General features: G+C 39.8%; 1 protein-coding gene across 1 annotated transcript in view; it reads right to left on the minus strand.

Moving 5' to 3' along the window:
- LOC118336964 (leukocyte tyrosine kinase receptor-like) overlaps positions 1-15802 on the minus strand; it is a 186595-nt gene that overhangs the window by 34310 nt on the left and 136483 nt on the right. The window contains 5 exon segments of the mRNA XM_035673737.1: positions 434-511; positions 5686-5780; positions 7874-8046; positions 10478-10578; positions 11353-11487. Of these exon segments, the coding sequence (XP_035529630.1) occupies positions 434-511; positions 5686-5780; positions 7874-8046; positions 10478-10578; positions 11353-11487 (582 nt within the window).

The following is a 15802-nucleotide window of genomic DNA, read 5'->3' on the forward strand; positions in this document are numbered from 1 at the left end:
TGTGTTTAAGAGCAGGTCTGATATGAAAGTAACTTATGACTTTAAACATAGAAATTGAATCTCTGCTTGTCTTTACCCTTTTGAAGCAGAGAAGTGAGAGCGTTAGGTGGAAAATGTCAAGTCTGTGTAAGTGGCTCCATTGACATTCTCAGGAGACAAATTGAAGGATTTTACACTTCACAACTGCCCGTCCTGCTTCATTTAATGCCAAAGGAGATCCGTGCAGCACTCACTCAGATGTGAACATGGTGCACACCAGTAGGGGGCACACTTACTTTGTTGCAGCCCATGTTCTGCACATGTAGAGTAATTGTGAATCATTAATGCATGCAAGCATTGTGTGTGTGTGTGTGCATGATTTGTGAGCAAAGGAGAGTGCAAAGAGAAACAGACACAGAAAATGTGCGTGTGGAGAATATTCTCTTAAATACACACTTACACAGAGGGCTTCCATTGGACGGGGGCGTCATCTTGGTTGTGCTGGTGATCACTGGTGGAAACTCGCCGTTAGCTGGAATGAAACAAAATGCATTTATTAAAAGGCTCTACTACTGAAATGCTGTTGCTTTTACACAGAAGAACTAGAGGATCTAAGCACAGTAGCTGCAGACCCCTCACTGGCACAGAAAACCTGGAACCACCAGCAGGGGTCATTCTTTCATTTGTACCACCAATGGCTACATGGAGGGAGTGGAATTCATAACATCCAGCTCCTCTCCATCTCTCCCCATCTCTGTTCATTCCTACAGTAGATGGGTAAGCACATTCAGTCAGAGTGTTTTGTAGCAATCCATCAGGCCTCCAGCCTCACTCCTTTCCCAGGACTGATATCATAAGCTCCCTGGTACCTTGATCTCTTCCCCTCAAATTCTCACCCAGAATTAAGTCTTCCAGGCAAATGGTCTGGCTGATTGGCTATTACGGTTCAAGATAGAGGAACTTCTAAAGATGTTAAAGTAGGAGAGATTCATTTCAACTACTGTAATGGTTGGACGCTGACCTGGAAAAGCTAGTCATCCGTTCCCGTTCTCTAGTTTTCAGTATAGGTGAAGAAACAGTTCCCTTGGTTGCTTGACTGAATCACTGAACAGATGAATCAATTTCTTTGATTAGGGTCCATGCACTCCAATCAGTGGTATAAAAGATTGGCCTGAATGGTGTTAAAGAAAGCTGCTGCCATCTGATGAGGGACTGCACAGACTACAAGAACAATCAATGCAACCCTGGCAGCTGAAAATAACAAAATACTTTTCAAGTGTTTACTTGAGGAAGTGCTGAAATGACAAAATCAATGTCCAAGAACAGCATTACAGGAACAAATACATTACAATTAAAATAATTATTTGCAAATAAACAGTCACTGAAGACATTGCAGCGTCTGTTCCATTTCCTGTGAAATGTTGACAGTTCTTCCTACCAACTCAGCCAAGGTTTGACTTTCTTATTTTCAGAGCTTAGATACAATGTTCAGCTTAGCTGCTATACATGTGTCTATGACTTTAACTCTGTTTCCAAAGAATGTTTTGTTGAAGAGTTGTGTCCAGCATCTCATTTCTTTGATGTAATGTTCTGTAGAAAAATCCTTTTGTGCCTCTGTTGCGAGAAGACCCTTGTTGTGAAAGCACAAGACTTTTGTACAAGCGAGATTATTTCAAAGAAGTCAGATAAGGTTCACTGTGGTTTGTGAAGCTGATAACGCTGCCGTCATGCAGTGCTATGACACCAAACAAGTCCGTGGGTTCAGATCTTGACCTGCTGCTATTCTTCTAGTCCTGTCTCTAATTTATAACTTTTACAACCAAGCTGGATACAGTATATGCCACCCAAGCCTTCCTAGTCAGCTTGAGAACAATAGAAATCATTGCTGTTTCACTCAGACTGCCACAATGGTTCAGTCTATCAACATAATTATATATGCACATTCCTTATATACAAACAATGCATTGAAAATAAAACTATGTGCATATGACCCGCATATTGAGCTCTATTTCTGTTCTGCATATGGAATAGGCTGTTGAGAGGACGATTACATGGTTTCAGGGCCTATTTGCATTTCACAGCAAGAGAAAATAGAAGGTTTCTAGTTGTAGACCGGCCTGCCTTGTAGAGCAGCAGAATAGCACACAGTTTGTTTACACTGTAGCTGCCTGATATTCTTCATAGGGTCGCCCTGGATGGCACACAGCAGCAAAGGATGATTTAAAGGTTTCATGAGGGTATTTTCTTTCACTTGCTTTGCTTCTCTAAGCCACAAACACTAGAGTAAAAAGTTGCAGTTCCAGATAACACCAACAACCCACTGATGAGCAAGTTGTGTTTCCAAACTTAGAAAAAAAAAATCACACAAGCTAAATATCAAGCAGAAATCCAAATACTAGTTTCCTAATTGTGACGAGCCAATGAGTTGCTCACATAGTGTCATTCGCCTCCTTGGTGGAAACAAATCATGCCTGCTTTCCCTGCCATCATTCTGGGGGTGTCAGGGGACAAAAACAAGACTTTTCATCTTTATCTCTATAATCATTTTACCACAAAAACACTCCCTCTTCTCCATCCTGGCTCCCCTGTCACCCCAGGCTGGAGGCACACCGTTTATGACAATATGGCAGGGGGCTCCCTCAACAGCTGAAAGTTTTGGAAAGCTACTGTGTGGCACTGTTCCATTTGGTCCAGGAAAACCTGCTTTGACTTAGGATCTAACAACTTTACATTAATATTATTTGTGCTTGAGTTGAAAGTACACCTATGGTCCTCTGGGTGGTATATATCATTAAAGGGAATCAAAATTCTTTAGATGGTGGTCTCTGCTGGAACTTTCTCTGAGGAGAGAAATCTTGTAATTTTGGCTTCAAAGCTTTAAAAAAAAAGTTCAGCACTGCTTACCTAAAATCTGCCAGCTAGAAAATCAATAGCTCATTCCGTAGCCCTGTAATCCGCAAATAAATATGATCGCCTAAAACTCCAGTGCTTGGGAGCTTTGATACAGATAGAGTTTACGTGCAGATTTGATGGATCACATACAGCACGCGTATGACCACAATATGTTTGATTGTTTGTGCAAGTACTCTACATAACACACTCTCTGTAAGTAAGACCCTTAGTTGTGTTACGTGTACACACAAGAAGTTCAGCAACTTTTTATATCTTCAACAAAGTCGCTAATAAGACTCACTATATTGTTATTCTGAGCATGGGGTAACACGCTACAGCAGGGCTATGAACAGACAGAGCTGGAGCACACAGCATTGGTATGCTGCTGCTGAAGCAGGTGAAGGACTCAGCAGGTCCACCACAGAGCAGCATGAACCAGAGGGCAGGGCAACAGCCGGCGTGGCTGTCACTGTTCATTAGCAGGGCGCCGTAAGCTGCCTGAAGCCCACCAGAGGCCAGCCACGGGGGAGGGGGGCACCTCAATTCCACCCAAAATATTTCGAGATTGCAATAGCTCTAAGAAATATCCACACTACAGACATGTCATGCTAACAGTCAGTTAGTCCTTATGGAAACTTGGGGTTAAAAAGCAGGCCTGGGATGTAGCATATTTAGAAAATGTATGTACCGGTCTCAAATTTCTCAAATTTAGGAGAACATACTTTATTCTTGGATTCCTAATCTGTTAACTTGCATATACAGCCTCTGTCTTTGTGTCTGAATCTAAAGGAGGCTGATATACCTGGGAGAGACCACATTTGACTTCTTTTAATTAGCCCTAATGTACTGTATATGTCATCACTGTGAATACAGTGAAGACTGTAGAGCAGCTGTACTTACTGGTCCATGGTGTGTCTCCATGTTTCTCAACACCCACAGGTGCAGGTGATAATTACTGAAACCTGTACATTTCGCTAATCTGTAGTTGTATTACACGAGTTGCCACGGCAGATAACACAGACAGAACAGCCAACCAACCCATCAGCACATAACTGGAATAGAAAAACTAACTGTATGGCTGAATAGTGAACAGGATGTTTTCATAATGCCTGTAGCCCAACAAATCCAATTATTTCCATCCAAATCAAAATTTTTGCAATAGTAAACCTTTTGAGGATCCTTGAATAGACTTTCCATTGATGTCAAGGACCAGCTACCAAAGAAGCAAATTCCCAGTGTGATGACGAGGAGTCTCTATTAAGGCAGCTCCCATCAGCTGGTCTGATTGATAGATGATAAAATGTGACTGTGTGGAGTGTGGCTGCAGGTAATGGATACCTGGCCTAGATTAAGAACATGCCATCTGGAAAGTGAGCAAAGCGGCGATAGATGATCCTTCAGCGCTGCCATACCAGTGTGGCTGCTCCGGAGTACATAGAACACAATTGGTGTGCAAATATCTCCTGGAAAATGTCATCTCTTTAAATAAAGAGTCGCTGAGCCAATAAGCCAGTGTTGATACGGACAATAGTGACTGCTCTGGCTTAGAGCAATAGAAATTTCTCTCTCATCATTTTCAGCTGATGAAGTCATGTTAACTGATTGCATTTTACAATTAGAGCAATAAAGTTCAGATTATATTTGTGGTTGGTGAATAAATTCAGCAAAAATGTAATCCAAAAGTGAATATAAAATAAATTAGTCACATTCATCACCATTCCCATAGTACATTTGAATGAAAACTGGTATCTAAACAATGTGTTTTAATTGCTCTAATTAATCACAACTCAACAGTTTTCAACATGTTATCTTGAATTTACCATTTGCAGTAATGACACCAAGACATTCTCACCGTAGACCACATAACTTGTCAGGGTCAGTTTTCTAATCCAACCAGCATCACAATGCATCAAATTAAAGCAGGAAGAAAATAATCAGACTGTGTCAGAGGGTGAGGCCCCTGCCTCTTGGCCAGAGTGTAGTCAGTTTAACACAGCTTCATTTCAACACTGGTCTCATTGTCAGAGCTATATTCAGGTACAGAGATGCTCAGACATTATTATTCCCGTCACAGTTCAAACAGGTTTCTCCAGATAGGCAGAGATGGAGGCATGCACTGAACTCCTAACCTTTCATTCTCCTGATGCCAGACTCGGTTGTCATCTTACTCCTGTTTTTATACTGATAAACCATCTCAATTATAACACAAAAATATCCAGAGAGGTGACGTGAGTTTTGACCTTTATGAGCCCGCAATACAACATTGGAACATAAGCCCTTATCAATCAGCAAACTATATTATGACAGATTTGAACTGTTCTGACATTTCAGGATCCATCAAACGTTCTCAAACAGTGTGCTAAAGGAATGTAATAACACATGCAGATATCCGTTCCATAAGGTTTTGTCAATGTATCTCTACGAAAAGCTGCAACACCTTCAATAAAAGATATTATTTCTAAGAGAGTAGATGTTTAAAGGACTTGCTAGGATTTTTACAATTTATTTTAGTTGTGTGGATGGAGAATTGTTTGGAGAATTTCAAGGGTATTGAAGTGAATAAATCATGGTAAAGTTAACGTCATTGTTGAATGCTTCAAAGTCTACAAAACTGCCACTCAGTCAAATAATTTCTCTGTAAAACATGAACAAAGGGCAGACCTGTATTGATTATGAAATTAATTGTTTTTCCCCCTTTGTGCTTGTCACGGTCAATCAATCAACCAATCGGTCAAATAACTCTCATTGATTCAACTGAGGTCTGATGAAGTGAGAGTGGAAAAAGAAAGACTCAAGACATTTTATAGTACTCACATGCCAGGAAGCAGTCCATACTAAAAGAGATATTGTCAAGAGAGATGGCTGAACCGCGTCCAGGTCCATCTTCTGTGCTGAACTGCAGCCAGAACCTGTGGAGAGACAGAGCTGTTTTAACTACCTCACAACCTGTGAATGGTTGGATAGCCTCTGACTGAAATGATGTAAGGAAGAATGTATTGTGCTTAAGAAAAAAAGTGAGATTTGGCTTTTGAAGGTGTATATTGTATGCCTTATGACAGCTCAGTCTGTATTGTTGTTCATTCTTTCAGCAGATACAAAAAAATATGCTTATCTACTTAGATTAAAGTATTGATACTACTCTAATGCCTGTACTGTAAATATGAAGCAGTAGCAGTTTGTAGCTTAGCATAAAGACTAGCCTGGCTTTATGCAAAAATACAAAATCCACATACCAGCCTCTCTAAAGCTCACTAATTAACACATTATTTGATAATCTTAAAACCAAAGGGTAAAAACAAAAATGTGCTATTTTCCAGGGTTGACATGAGTGGTATTGATCTTCTCATTTACCTCTCAGGCAAGGAAGCAATTAAGCATTTTTCCCAAAATGTCAAACTGTTTTATTATGTACTGTGGAAGAAAACTGTAAATGTTTTTGTGGTTGCAGAGTTGGATGTGTATCTCATCATCCTGTTTATTGATTAGTTTTACATGTTTTAGCTTTAATAGTGACGTTCACAAGAAGCTATTGTCTGTGGCTGTCTGTGGCTGCAACTATCAGTATCATAACCTACAGTGAACATTACTTCTGATTAAAAAGGCATTCCTCTTCTACACCATCAGCATCGTTCCTACTCTTTTTATGAAGGACCCTTCCAGGCCTAGTATTGACACACTGAACTTCTGTTTTATTCCTCCTTGTTTAATGAATTCCACGTTAGTTTGCAGATTTTTCTTCTGCAAACTCTCCAGTGAACTGACTACAGTTTAATACAGTTTTCCTCTCACCGTAACATTAATGTGGCCACAGCCCATAAGTAACAGTAACAGTTAAGTAGAATTTATTCTAATTTTCAGAGAATTCATCTTCTCACTTATTAGCCCATTAAAAGAAGAAGTGTTCGTTGCACGTACAATTAACAGTGCTGTGAAGTGTCAACCGCTGAGTTTCAAATTAAATACGAAGGCAATCTGAGGCGTAGATCTGAGTAAAGGGCTAAAGTACAATTAAAGGTTTCCAGGACAACAGAGATTATTTCCAGGAACCCTAAATTTCGAGATTTTCCAGGTTATTCAGATTTGTATCTGTCAGTTTTATAATTTAATGTGTCAATTGTTACATAAACCTAATGGCAGTCCTACTGTACCTCCATTCTTGTTGTCAACCCACAGGTCCTCAAAGCAAACAACACTCACATTCAGAGTCTACATATACTGTCTGTTATGTCCTGACTTTTGTCTGCACTTCAGGCTGTATTTCTGATTCTATTTAAGCTCTACAAAGGTCACTGTGCAAAGAGTGGCAGGTTCACCTAGTGGTTACGGACATGACATTCTAATTAAGAGCACAAGCACAGCTGACTACATAACCCAGGAATAAAAAATTAATCACTCTCAGGGGAGCAGGATTATCCAAGCTTGAATGGCAAAGAAACCCCCAGTCAGGCAAACAGAGATGAACCGCTTTATCTGGAGTTTCTCTTTCTTCTTGCTTTATTCTATTTTGTTTGCATTTCTCTCTTTTTGGGGGGAAATCAGGCTGTAACTAATTGGAAGGCGAGTAGGTTGGGTAGAGCCTTGTGTATTGATTTCTACTCTCTTTATCACAGACAAGTGGGATAAAAAAAGAGGGGGGGCTGTTTTATACAACTGTACACATGGCAGGTCCATGGCATAAAACTAGAGCCCCTATGGGATTCATTAATTTTGTGGAGTTGAGAGGAAATGTTTCCCAGAAAATGGAATGTAAATGTTGAAATTCTGCATTTATGAGAGGTGGAAATAAGGAAGAGGAGTTTCATGGTTCTGTTTCCTAAGACTTTCTTTGCTGTGAGAGCACTTAAGTATCTGTCTGAGTGTGTCGGAGGATTAGAGTTGGATGACTTGTTTGCTCTTTAACACTTCAAAGTACCAGTTTGATGCTTTCAGACAATCCAAACATGGAGCTTGATATAATCAAACTTCCTGTTGATGTAGTGAAAAAGGTAAGGGTTTGTCGTACCAGTCTGCCAGTCCATAAAGGGGAAGTACGATGAATTTCCATCCCCTTTCAGATTTGGGTTCACTGGCTGAATGCCACAGTCTGCGCTGCTCCTCAGGGCCTGTACTGTTCTCCACTATCCATAAAGACAGTGACCCCTTCTGTAAGCCTCCAGAACACATCCAGAATCGCACCTGTTGAAGGTGGAATTTTGAGTTAACAAAATGCAGTAAAGGTGAGCACAATGTTAGAGTGTTGAATTTTGAGGTATGTGCTGACAGATAATGTGTGTAAGTATATGAAACCAGATAGCAATTTTAAATTCCTTTGAATATTTTTGAATAGATGAAAAATCAACCAAGTGTGTGATCAGACAAGGAAGGGATTTATTTAAAATTGCAGAGATTAATCAGCAACAGCCATCTTTTCTGTTCTAACTATTCTAAGATTAATAGAATTCAACCAGTATGATAATTGTGGTTATTTTGCTATCTGTGCTGCTCCTACATGCTTCAGCACAAATCAATCTCATTTTGCTGTTTCCAGGAAGGATATGGTAGGAGAAAACCTGGACACACAACACACAGACCATCGCAGGGATTAAATAGTAAAAGGAAGTCTTAATCCAAAGCTTGCTAACAAGCATAGGATGTGACCATGTCCCTCTGCAGCATTTTATTGAAGCCAAGAACATAATTCTCACTTCACCATTTAAGTGGAACAGATGCTGGCTTAAGCCTGATGAAAAGTACACGTAGAGACGACACAACCCAGACAACTGAATTCAACACTTTTAATGCCGAGTGCTTGCATTGTGCTTGTCGATAGCAGGTTGTGGTCCTTATCGTCAGCGAGACCACATGGTGACCGTTTAAACATCAAGATTACAGGCACTGCACAGTGCACACTGGGCACGACATGAAAGCGAACGTGGTATGTAGCTAATACCCAAAACTAATATCCTCAACATAGTTGTCCAAGAGCAGACAGGCTAGATTGAACAGCACCAGTTCAGTGTAGAGAGAAGGATTTAGAGTGTTAATCTGGAATCATGGCTAATCTTTGGCTGTGTGCCAAGGAGCTGGGAGGCAGGGTCTGCATCGGGATAGTACTGCCTCCACTGCTCTTCTCTAATTCACACCTGAGCAGCAGCAGGCTTCTCCTCCTACACTCTTATCCCTTTCTTTTTTGCTTATCTGCTCATCTTCTCTGTCCTCCTTGTGGCCATTTCCTTCGTGTGTTTTTCTTGTCGAGACTGACTTCATTTCTCCTCCGTCTTCCTTATTATCTTGTTTTTTGACCTCTTGAACTTTGGATCACAGACCCACCTCCATCCCTCGCTTCTGTCTCAGCTTCTCTCACCTCAAGACACTCCTTGCCTCCACAAAGTACACATGCAGAAGGCCAAAGGTCACTGTGCTGAGCAATATTAAAATAACTAACATAACTCTAAATGCTAGATGCAACAGCATCAATCAAGACTTCAAGTACACAACCCCCCGAGACCTGCTCTGTGAGCATCATGATCTGAATAATGCATGACTTCTAATATTTTTCCAAATAGGTCAGTAGATACAAACTGTGATTGACGAGGTCAACCTCACTGTCTGTTGGGATCTTTCAGCAAATACAGGTCGCACAGTGTTAACCTGCCGTCTTGGGACATTACTGTTTGAATTTTGAGCTGTTCCTGAAGAAATTAGCATACGAAATTAAGAAAGTTTACTACTGCTTCAGCAACCAAACAAAAAGTTTTACTGAGGAGCATCTTGGTAGCCAAATGGTTATAGCACATCCCACACGGCTACATGGCTGCAACCATCTCTGGTTCAACTAGCCGGTGACCTTTGCTGCATGTCACACCCCTCTCTTTCCCCCATTTGGTCTCCGTCTCTGTCCCTATCCTATTAAGGCATGTTAAGGCAAAATGGCCAAAATAATCTTTAAAAAAAATAATAATGCAAAATGTCAACACATAGCTTATGGTACATTTCAAATACAATAACGATCTAATATTTTTAATATTTGCTGTTTATTAGTAAAGTGGCAAATTAAACTGCGCATGTGTATTTGCTGGTGACTAGGGGAGCATATTGTACAGAAATCCAAAACTTGGCTGGCCTGTCACTGTTCAGGCAAGAGTCAGTTGAGCACACATATTTAGACATATTCAGACAACTTTATGCGATATAAAACTATAAATTATAAAAGTTTTTCTATGGTAACCATTTAAACGGAGAGTCCTAGCATCAGCATTTGCAAGCTAACTATAAAATAGCCAACCAGAGCTGTAATTTCAGTCGAGAAAATCCAGGTCATCAAATAGAAATGAGAAGACTGCTTATATCTATTGCTGTGTGAAATCAAGACCCATTGTTTCAAAAATTACTGTGAATTTAGAGGGGCAAGTCTGACACGTTATCATTGAAAACTGCATGTGTGCTGTGAGATGACAGACAGCTTAATAGATAGCAACAGCAACTAAGGGGGGTACAGCTGAGTGAAATGTCAATTGTGCACATCTGAGCTGCGTTTTTAGGTGTATGTCTGAGAATTAGACGTTGCTTCCAGACATACACAATCTGATAGTGTGGAGAAAACACACTATAGGCCTACTTTACTCACAGTGCACGGGGAGTTTCTTAGAGGAGGAGGAAAGAGAGGACTCCTCAGTAATGCTGAGCCACGCTGGCCTTTGGACTGGCCTTCCACAGTGAATGTAGCACCTTTAACAAACACACACACACATTTAACACAGAGAAAAAAAAAGTGTCAGAATGAAACTTGTTACAATAAAAAATATAGGATATAACACTGAATAAAAAGTCTTACAATATATATGGAGGTTTTGAAATATCACTGTAGCCAAAGTGAGCTGTTGGCATATTTGATCTTCCTTTGCTCTACTTTGATGCATAACTTAACTGATCTAACTGAAGGTTTTTCAATGAATTCCCTAAGAACAATGTTTGACAAAAGCACAGTTCTACAGAGTGACAGCATTGAACAATACAGTTAACTTTGGTTATCCATCATGAGAAGAAAATCATATATAAAATCACCAAATATGGTCTAAAATTACAATGCTCCATTTATAGGTTCCCCAGACTACCTCTGAGACTTCTGTAAATAGTTGCGAACAAAAACAAGCCTCTGCAAACCAAGGCTTTAAAATCTCATCACACTCGAGTCACTGCACTGGCAATGAACTGCAGATGTAGGACTAGCATGGAGTTTACGTGCTGCAGCTTTTACACCCAGTGGGATTCTGTTTGTAGCACTCTGAGCTCTGAACAAGACAACATGTCTGAGTCTGACACATCAGAGATTTTAGTTATCTTTCCACATTCACAATCTCTTAGACTCAAGGTCATTGGTTTAAAATCCCCAAGTCTAATAAGACATTAACACTTCTGTATACCAACTTAAGAAGTCCTAAAAATATGGCACTTAATCATTTGATTAAAACAGTGTTATCATAAGAGACATGCATGAGCCACCTGATGACGGGCAGCCCTGTCTGGTAGCCTTGGCTGGTGACTGGAGTCTTCTCCAGTAGAGGCTGCGGCCAGTTATTGACTGCCAACTGCACTCGCCCTCTTCAAAAGAGCAGTAGCTGCCATTGAGAAAATGACCTGAAGAGATACAGGAGAGAGAATATATCAGGGGAGGAGAGGAAAAGATGATAAGGAGGGGGAGGAGGCGGGGAGGCATATAATGAGTAGACAGGCCCGGCAGGGGGGCTAGAGAAGAGAGAATGGAGTGAACACTGACTGCCAAACTGCCAGGGAGAAAAAAGACAGGGGTGAGGTGGGGACTGGGGATCAAGGTGTTGAGCGACAGTGAAGTCAAAGAGGTTGGGAGGAGAGAGGCATGCAGGGGGTGGAAGACTAATGGCTCACAGGACTAAATGTGTTGGCGAAAATTAGGGTTGAGGTGCGGTGATGATGGTGGTGGGCACTCAGAGTGACTCTAGAAACAGAAGCAGAAAATGGAAAAGGCCTGAAGTGTCTGGAGGGAGAGATAGGACAGAGTAGAGGAACAAGGAAGAGGGTCTGGGGGGAAATGAGAAAGCTGAGGTGGTGACATGATGTGTTTTGGGGGTGGCAATCAACTTGAAATCACTTCACAGAATGGCATGAGCCTCAGAAACATTTTTACTGCTGACTACAATTTACAAAGTTAGTGTGTACAGCAGCAGTACAGTGAAAATGGTTAATTGGATTGTGTAGTGCTTGTGTAACCACAAAAAGAGATAGGCATGTCTGTGTGGTCGCTCTCCTTATTTCCACAGTGTTGTTTAAAGAAAAGTGCAAATTCCTTGATTTGCAAACAAGGTTTCTCCTTTTATGTTTGGTTAAGTAACTGACAGAATAAATCAAATACAACTTAGGTAGTGCAAATATTTAAACACCAATTATTTTGCAAAAGGCACATTTTCTGACTGAATTTTTCACTTTCAGCACTATTTTCCGGTCTATCAACACTTACAGATAACAGCTGTGTATATATGTATAGGGCTCTACATTTTTTAAAATTAATGTCACTGAATCATTTCCAAGGTGCTAAAGTGACAAAACTTGAAATAACTGCCATATAAATAAATAAAATAACATGGATGGAAGTGTGCCAATTACTTATTACAGTGCTAAAGTTCAAATCAGAAAAACATAGCTACTCTAGACTACATTTTTAAGGACTAAAATGAGGCAAAAATTTGACTTTCTTTTACCTTGCTGTGATGGTGATCTACTGACTATTCGTTATTAACAGGGATGTGTTTGGACCTTTTTCACAGCAGCCATTATAACATGAAATAGTAGGGTAAATGCAGGTGTTACCAATGACATTAAAGTTCTGGTCCATGCAGGTTAAACAGAGTCAGGGTGCTGCTATGATCAGTAACATCTATGTTACCTTACAATTTCATGTCAAAATGACAAAAAAGGTCTATTGGAAAGAATCTAGTGATACAATATGTATCACAGCACAGGAGTTACAGTTTTTTAAAATGTGATTTTGGTATAAAGAACACACCACCTTATGCATAAAATAAGTTTTAAAAACAAATTTCAATGCAACAACCACAGTGGGATCTCCACTTGTATTTATCACTGTCCCTGTAACATCATAGTCCTTAGTTTACATTAACACTGCTCTTAATCAAAAAAATCAATGATATTGATAGAATTGAAAATAAACGTGCAATGCTCCAGTGTATTGATAGTTTTCAAGATTTTAAGTGTTTCTGAATGTTTAAAATTCTTTCAGACTTAAAACTTCATTGGATAGTTAGTGATGATAACACAGAGGCAGGTGTGACTTTTATTTCAGTATTTCAAAGTTCTCACCTTAAGTTTGCTTTATGTTCCCAAGCTACCGTCTGTGAGTGCCCATTACCTATAAGAATCAGTGAGTGCCCTGATAACAGTGTGCTTTTTGGAAATGGGATCATCCAGATAATGGGACTGAAACTGGCCTGAGCAGAGATCATAAAGCAAGCATGGAAGAAAAGCAAGAAAAATGCTTCCTTTATCAATGACACTAGTTTTAAAAGTTTTTAGTATAGCATACAAAAGGCTTTTCAGGTTTCACACTCCCAAAGTCATGAAAGTAACACCATTACATTTTTATTTTAAAGTGATATAAAGTAAACACCAAAATTGATGTTTTCTTGTGATGTTTTTGGAAAGCAAATAAAAGCTTCTCTGGACTTTTCGTGTAATAAGTAAATTTCATGTTCTTCTGTGTCTTTTGACATTATGCGTCACTCTCCTTGTTACATAAACCAGTTAGTGTCACTTAGATGTTCTTCAATCAAAGCACAGAGATTCAAAGTCACATCATATGATAGCTGCTCATGACATGAATAAAGAAGTTTGTAATAGATAGATAGATGGATAGATACTTTATTTATCCTGAGGGAAATTCAATGATGTCGCATCCGACTTTGTGCCTTTTTCTACCCTATCTATCCTTCGTAAGTGTTTGCTATCCATCTTTGTCTTGACCCTAGAATGGATTCAACCCAAAACACTTTATTTAATGAGGTGTGAATAAGGCTAACTTAACTGTGCCATTACTATTTTATGAAAACTGACACGAACCTTACTGAATTGTTATGAATGTTGAATGTCATTCTATTATACATGTCACTTTCAATGCAATGTCGTCAGTACTCTACTGATGTCTGTCATGACAACTTGACACAGCCTATAAAAAAATGCCATGGCAGGCTCCATAAGATAAAGTGTGATTATTACTCTAGCATGCTCTTATGATGTGTAATGAATAATTCCTTTACATCATATAAAGTGATAGAGATCATGTAGATATAATAAACACTCAACAGTAATTACAGTGTTTTAACAGTGAAATCATTACAGTTACAGTTGTAAGTCTGTCTGTGCATGTTTGGGACTAGTTTGGAATCAACTAAAGAGGGACATGATAGCATTGGCCTCATTGTGTTATAAATGGAGCAATGATCTATTTTCACTGATGATGAAAAAATAATCTTGCTGATTACTACTTTAAAGTCCTGCTTACAACCAACACATTTCTCTGTAGTTGTAGGGGAACTGTACGTTGGAAAGTTGTGGGGTGCCTGCAGAATTTAGACCGACTAAGATCTACCAGAGGAAGCTGTGACTCTCAAAGAGTGAAGGATGCGTTTATGCATAATGATGCTTGGGTAGGATGGTGAGGGAAATCCACAGGGACTCGATTTCCCTTATATGTCAGGAATCTCTGTGATTGACATAGTTTGTTCCTACTGCCTCTCTCTGCTTTTTCCTGTTAATGAGCCTTGGCACAGCTTATGAAGGATTTAAATAGATCGAATCAGATGGAGATAACTCGTAGATAGATCATAGAGAATAGGGTATCAGAGAGGGAATACTATGTGATTTGGGTAGCAGGGGGTAATTGTGACAACTGAAAGAGATGAAAATTGAACAAATATGGAGCCTAAGGTACAGTAGAAGGCTGTAGGTGACAGCGAGAGAAAAAAGAGACACATATGAGATTGTCGGGTTGGACTAATGAAGAACCATGGATTGTAGGTCCTTGTTCTTAATCAAAAGGACAAAGGTTATTGCTATTTTAAGAATAGATTGAGAGACAGAGAGAAAACCTTCATTCAAAGCAAATGACAGCTGGCCTTCATGCCTCTGTGCACTCCACATTATGAGGGCACACAGTGGAAAAAATGTCGAGATGTAAGGAAAAGAGGCCTCAGATTTTCAGCATTTCCCAGTCGACTCGCAGCAATAAGCCTTTCCCTGTAAGACCTATCAGTCTGTGTCAAGTATCATACAAGAGCCTCCTTGCTCTGTTTGTTACTCATGTATTCATTATTCAATTACCAGTCTTACTATGGTCCCCATATCACATAATTCAGGATTGCTGTGATGGTTTCCAAATTAAGTCAGTGGTGTGTACAAGCTGGCTTTGTGTTTTACTGATTATTATTTATGCTCAAATTTCCAGTTCTGGCTTTTACAATCAAAACGTTTTACACACACACACACACACACGCACACCCACACACACCCACACACACACACACACTTATTACATTCAAATAGAGATTATACCCTTGGGTTAGCCTCTCGGGCCAATTAGCACTGATAAGTCCCCCTGCAGTAGAAAGAGATACTGCGCCTGGCTGGGATTTCCACCCTCTCTTTACCCTCTTATCTCTCAGCTCCCATAGTTAGCTAACCTATAAGCACAAGGGAGCAACCATCATTTTAATAAGCACCACATGGGAGGCTGACCTGCACTGTGGGTAGGAGCAAATTAATTCTGGTCGGTTTAATATGGGTGAAAAACTCTACGGGGTAAAAGTTTTGAACTGTGTGTCTAGAGATTGTAAAGACAATAAAGAAATGTATGTATGCAGGTAGGACTAAATAAAGATCCTTACCACTCACACAGACAAACACA

Source organism: Morone saxatilis, unplaced genomic scaffold, assembly GCF_004916995.1.
Source record: "Morone saxatilis isolate NCDOM2014 unplaced genomic scaffold, NCSU_SB_2.0 Contig3, whole genome shotgun sequence".
Classification (NCBI taxonomy): domain Eukaryota; kingdom Metazoa; phylum Chordata; class Actinopteri; family Moronidae; genus Morone; species Morone saxatilis.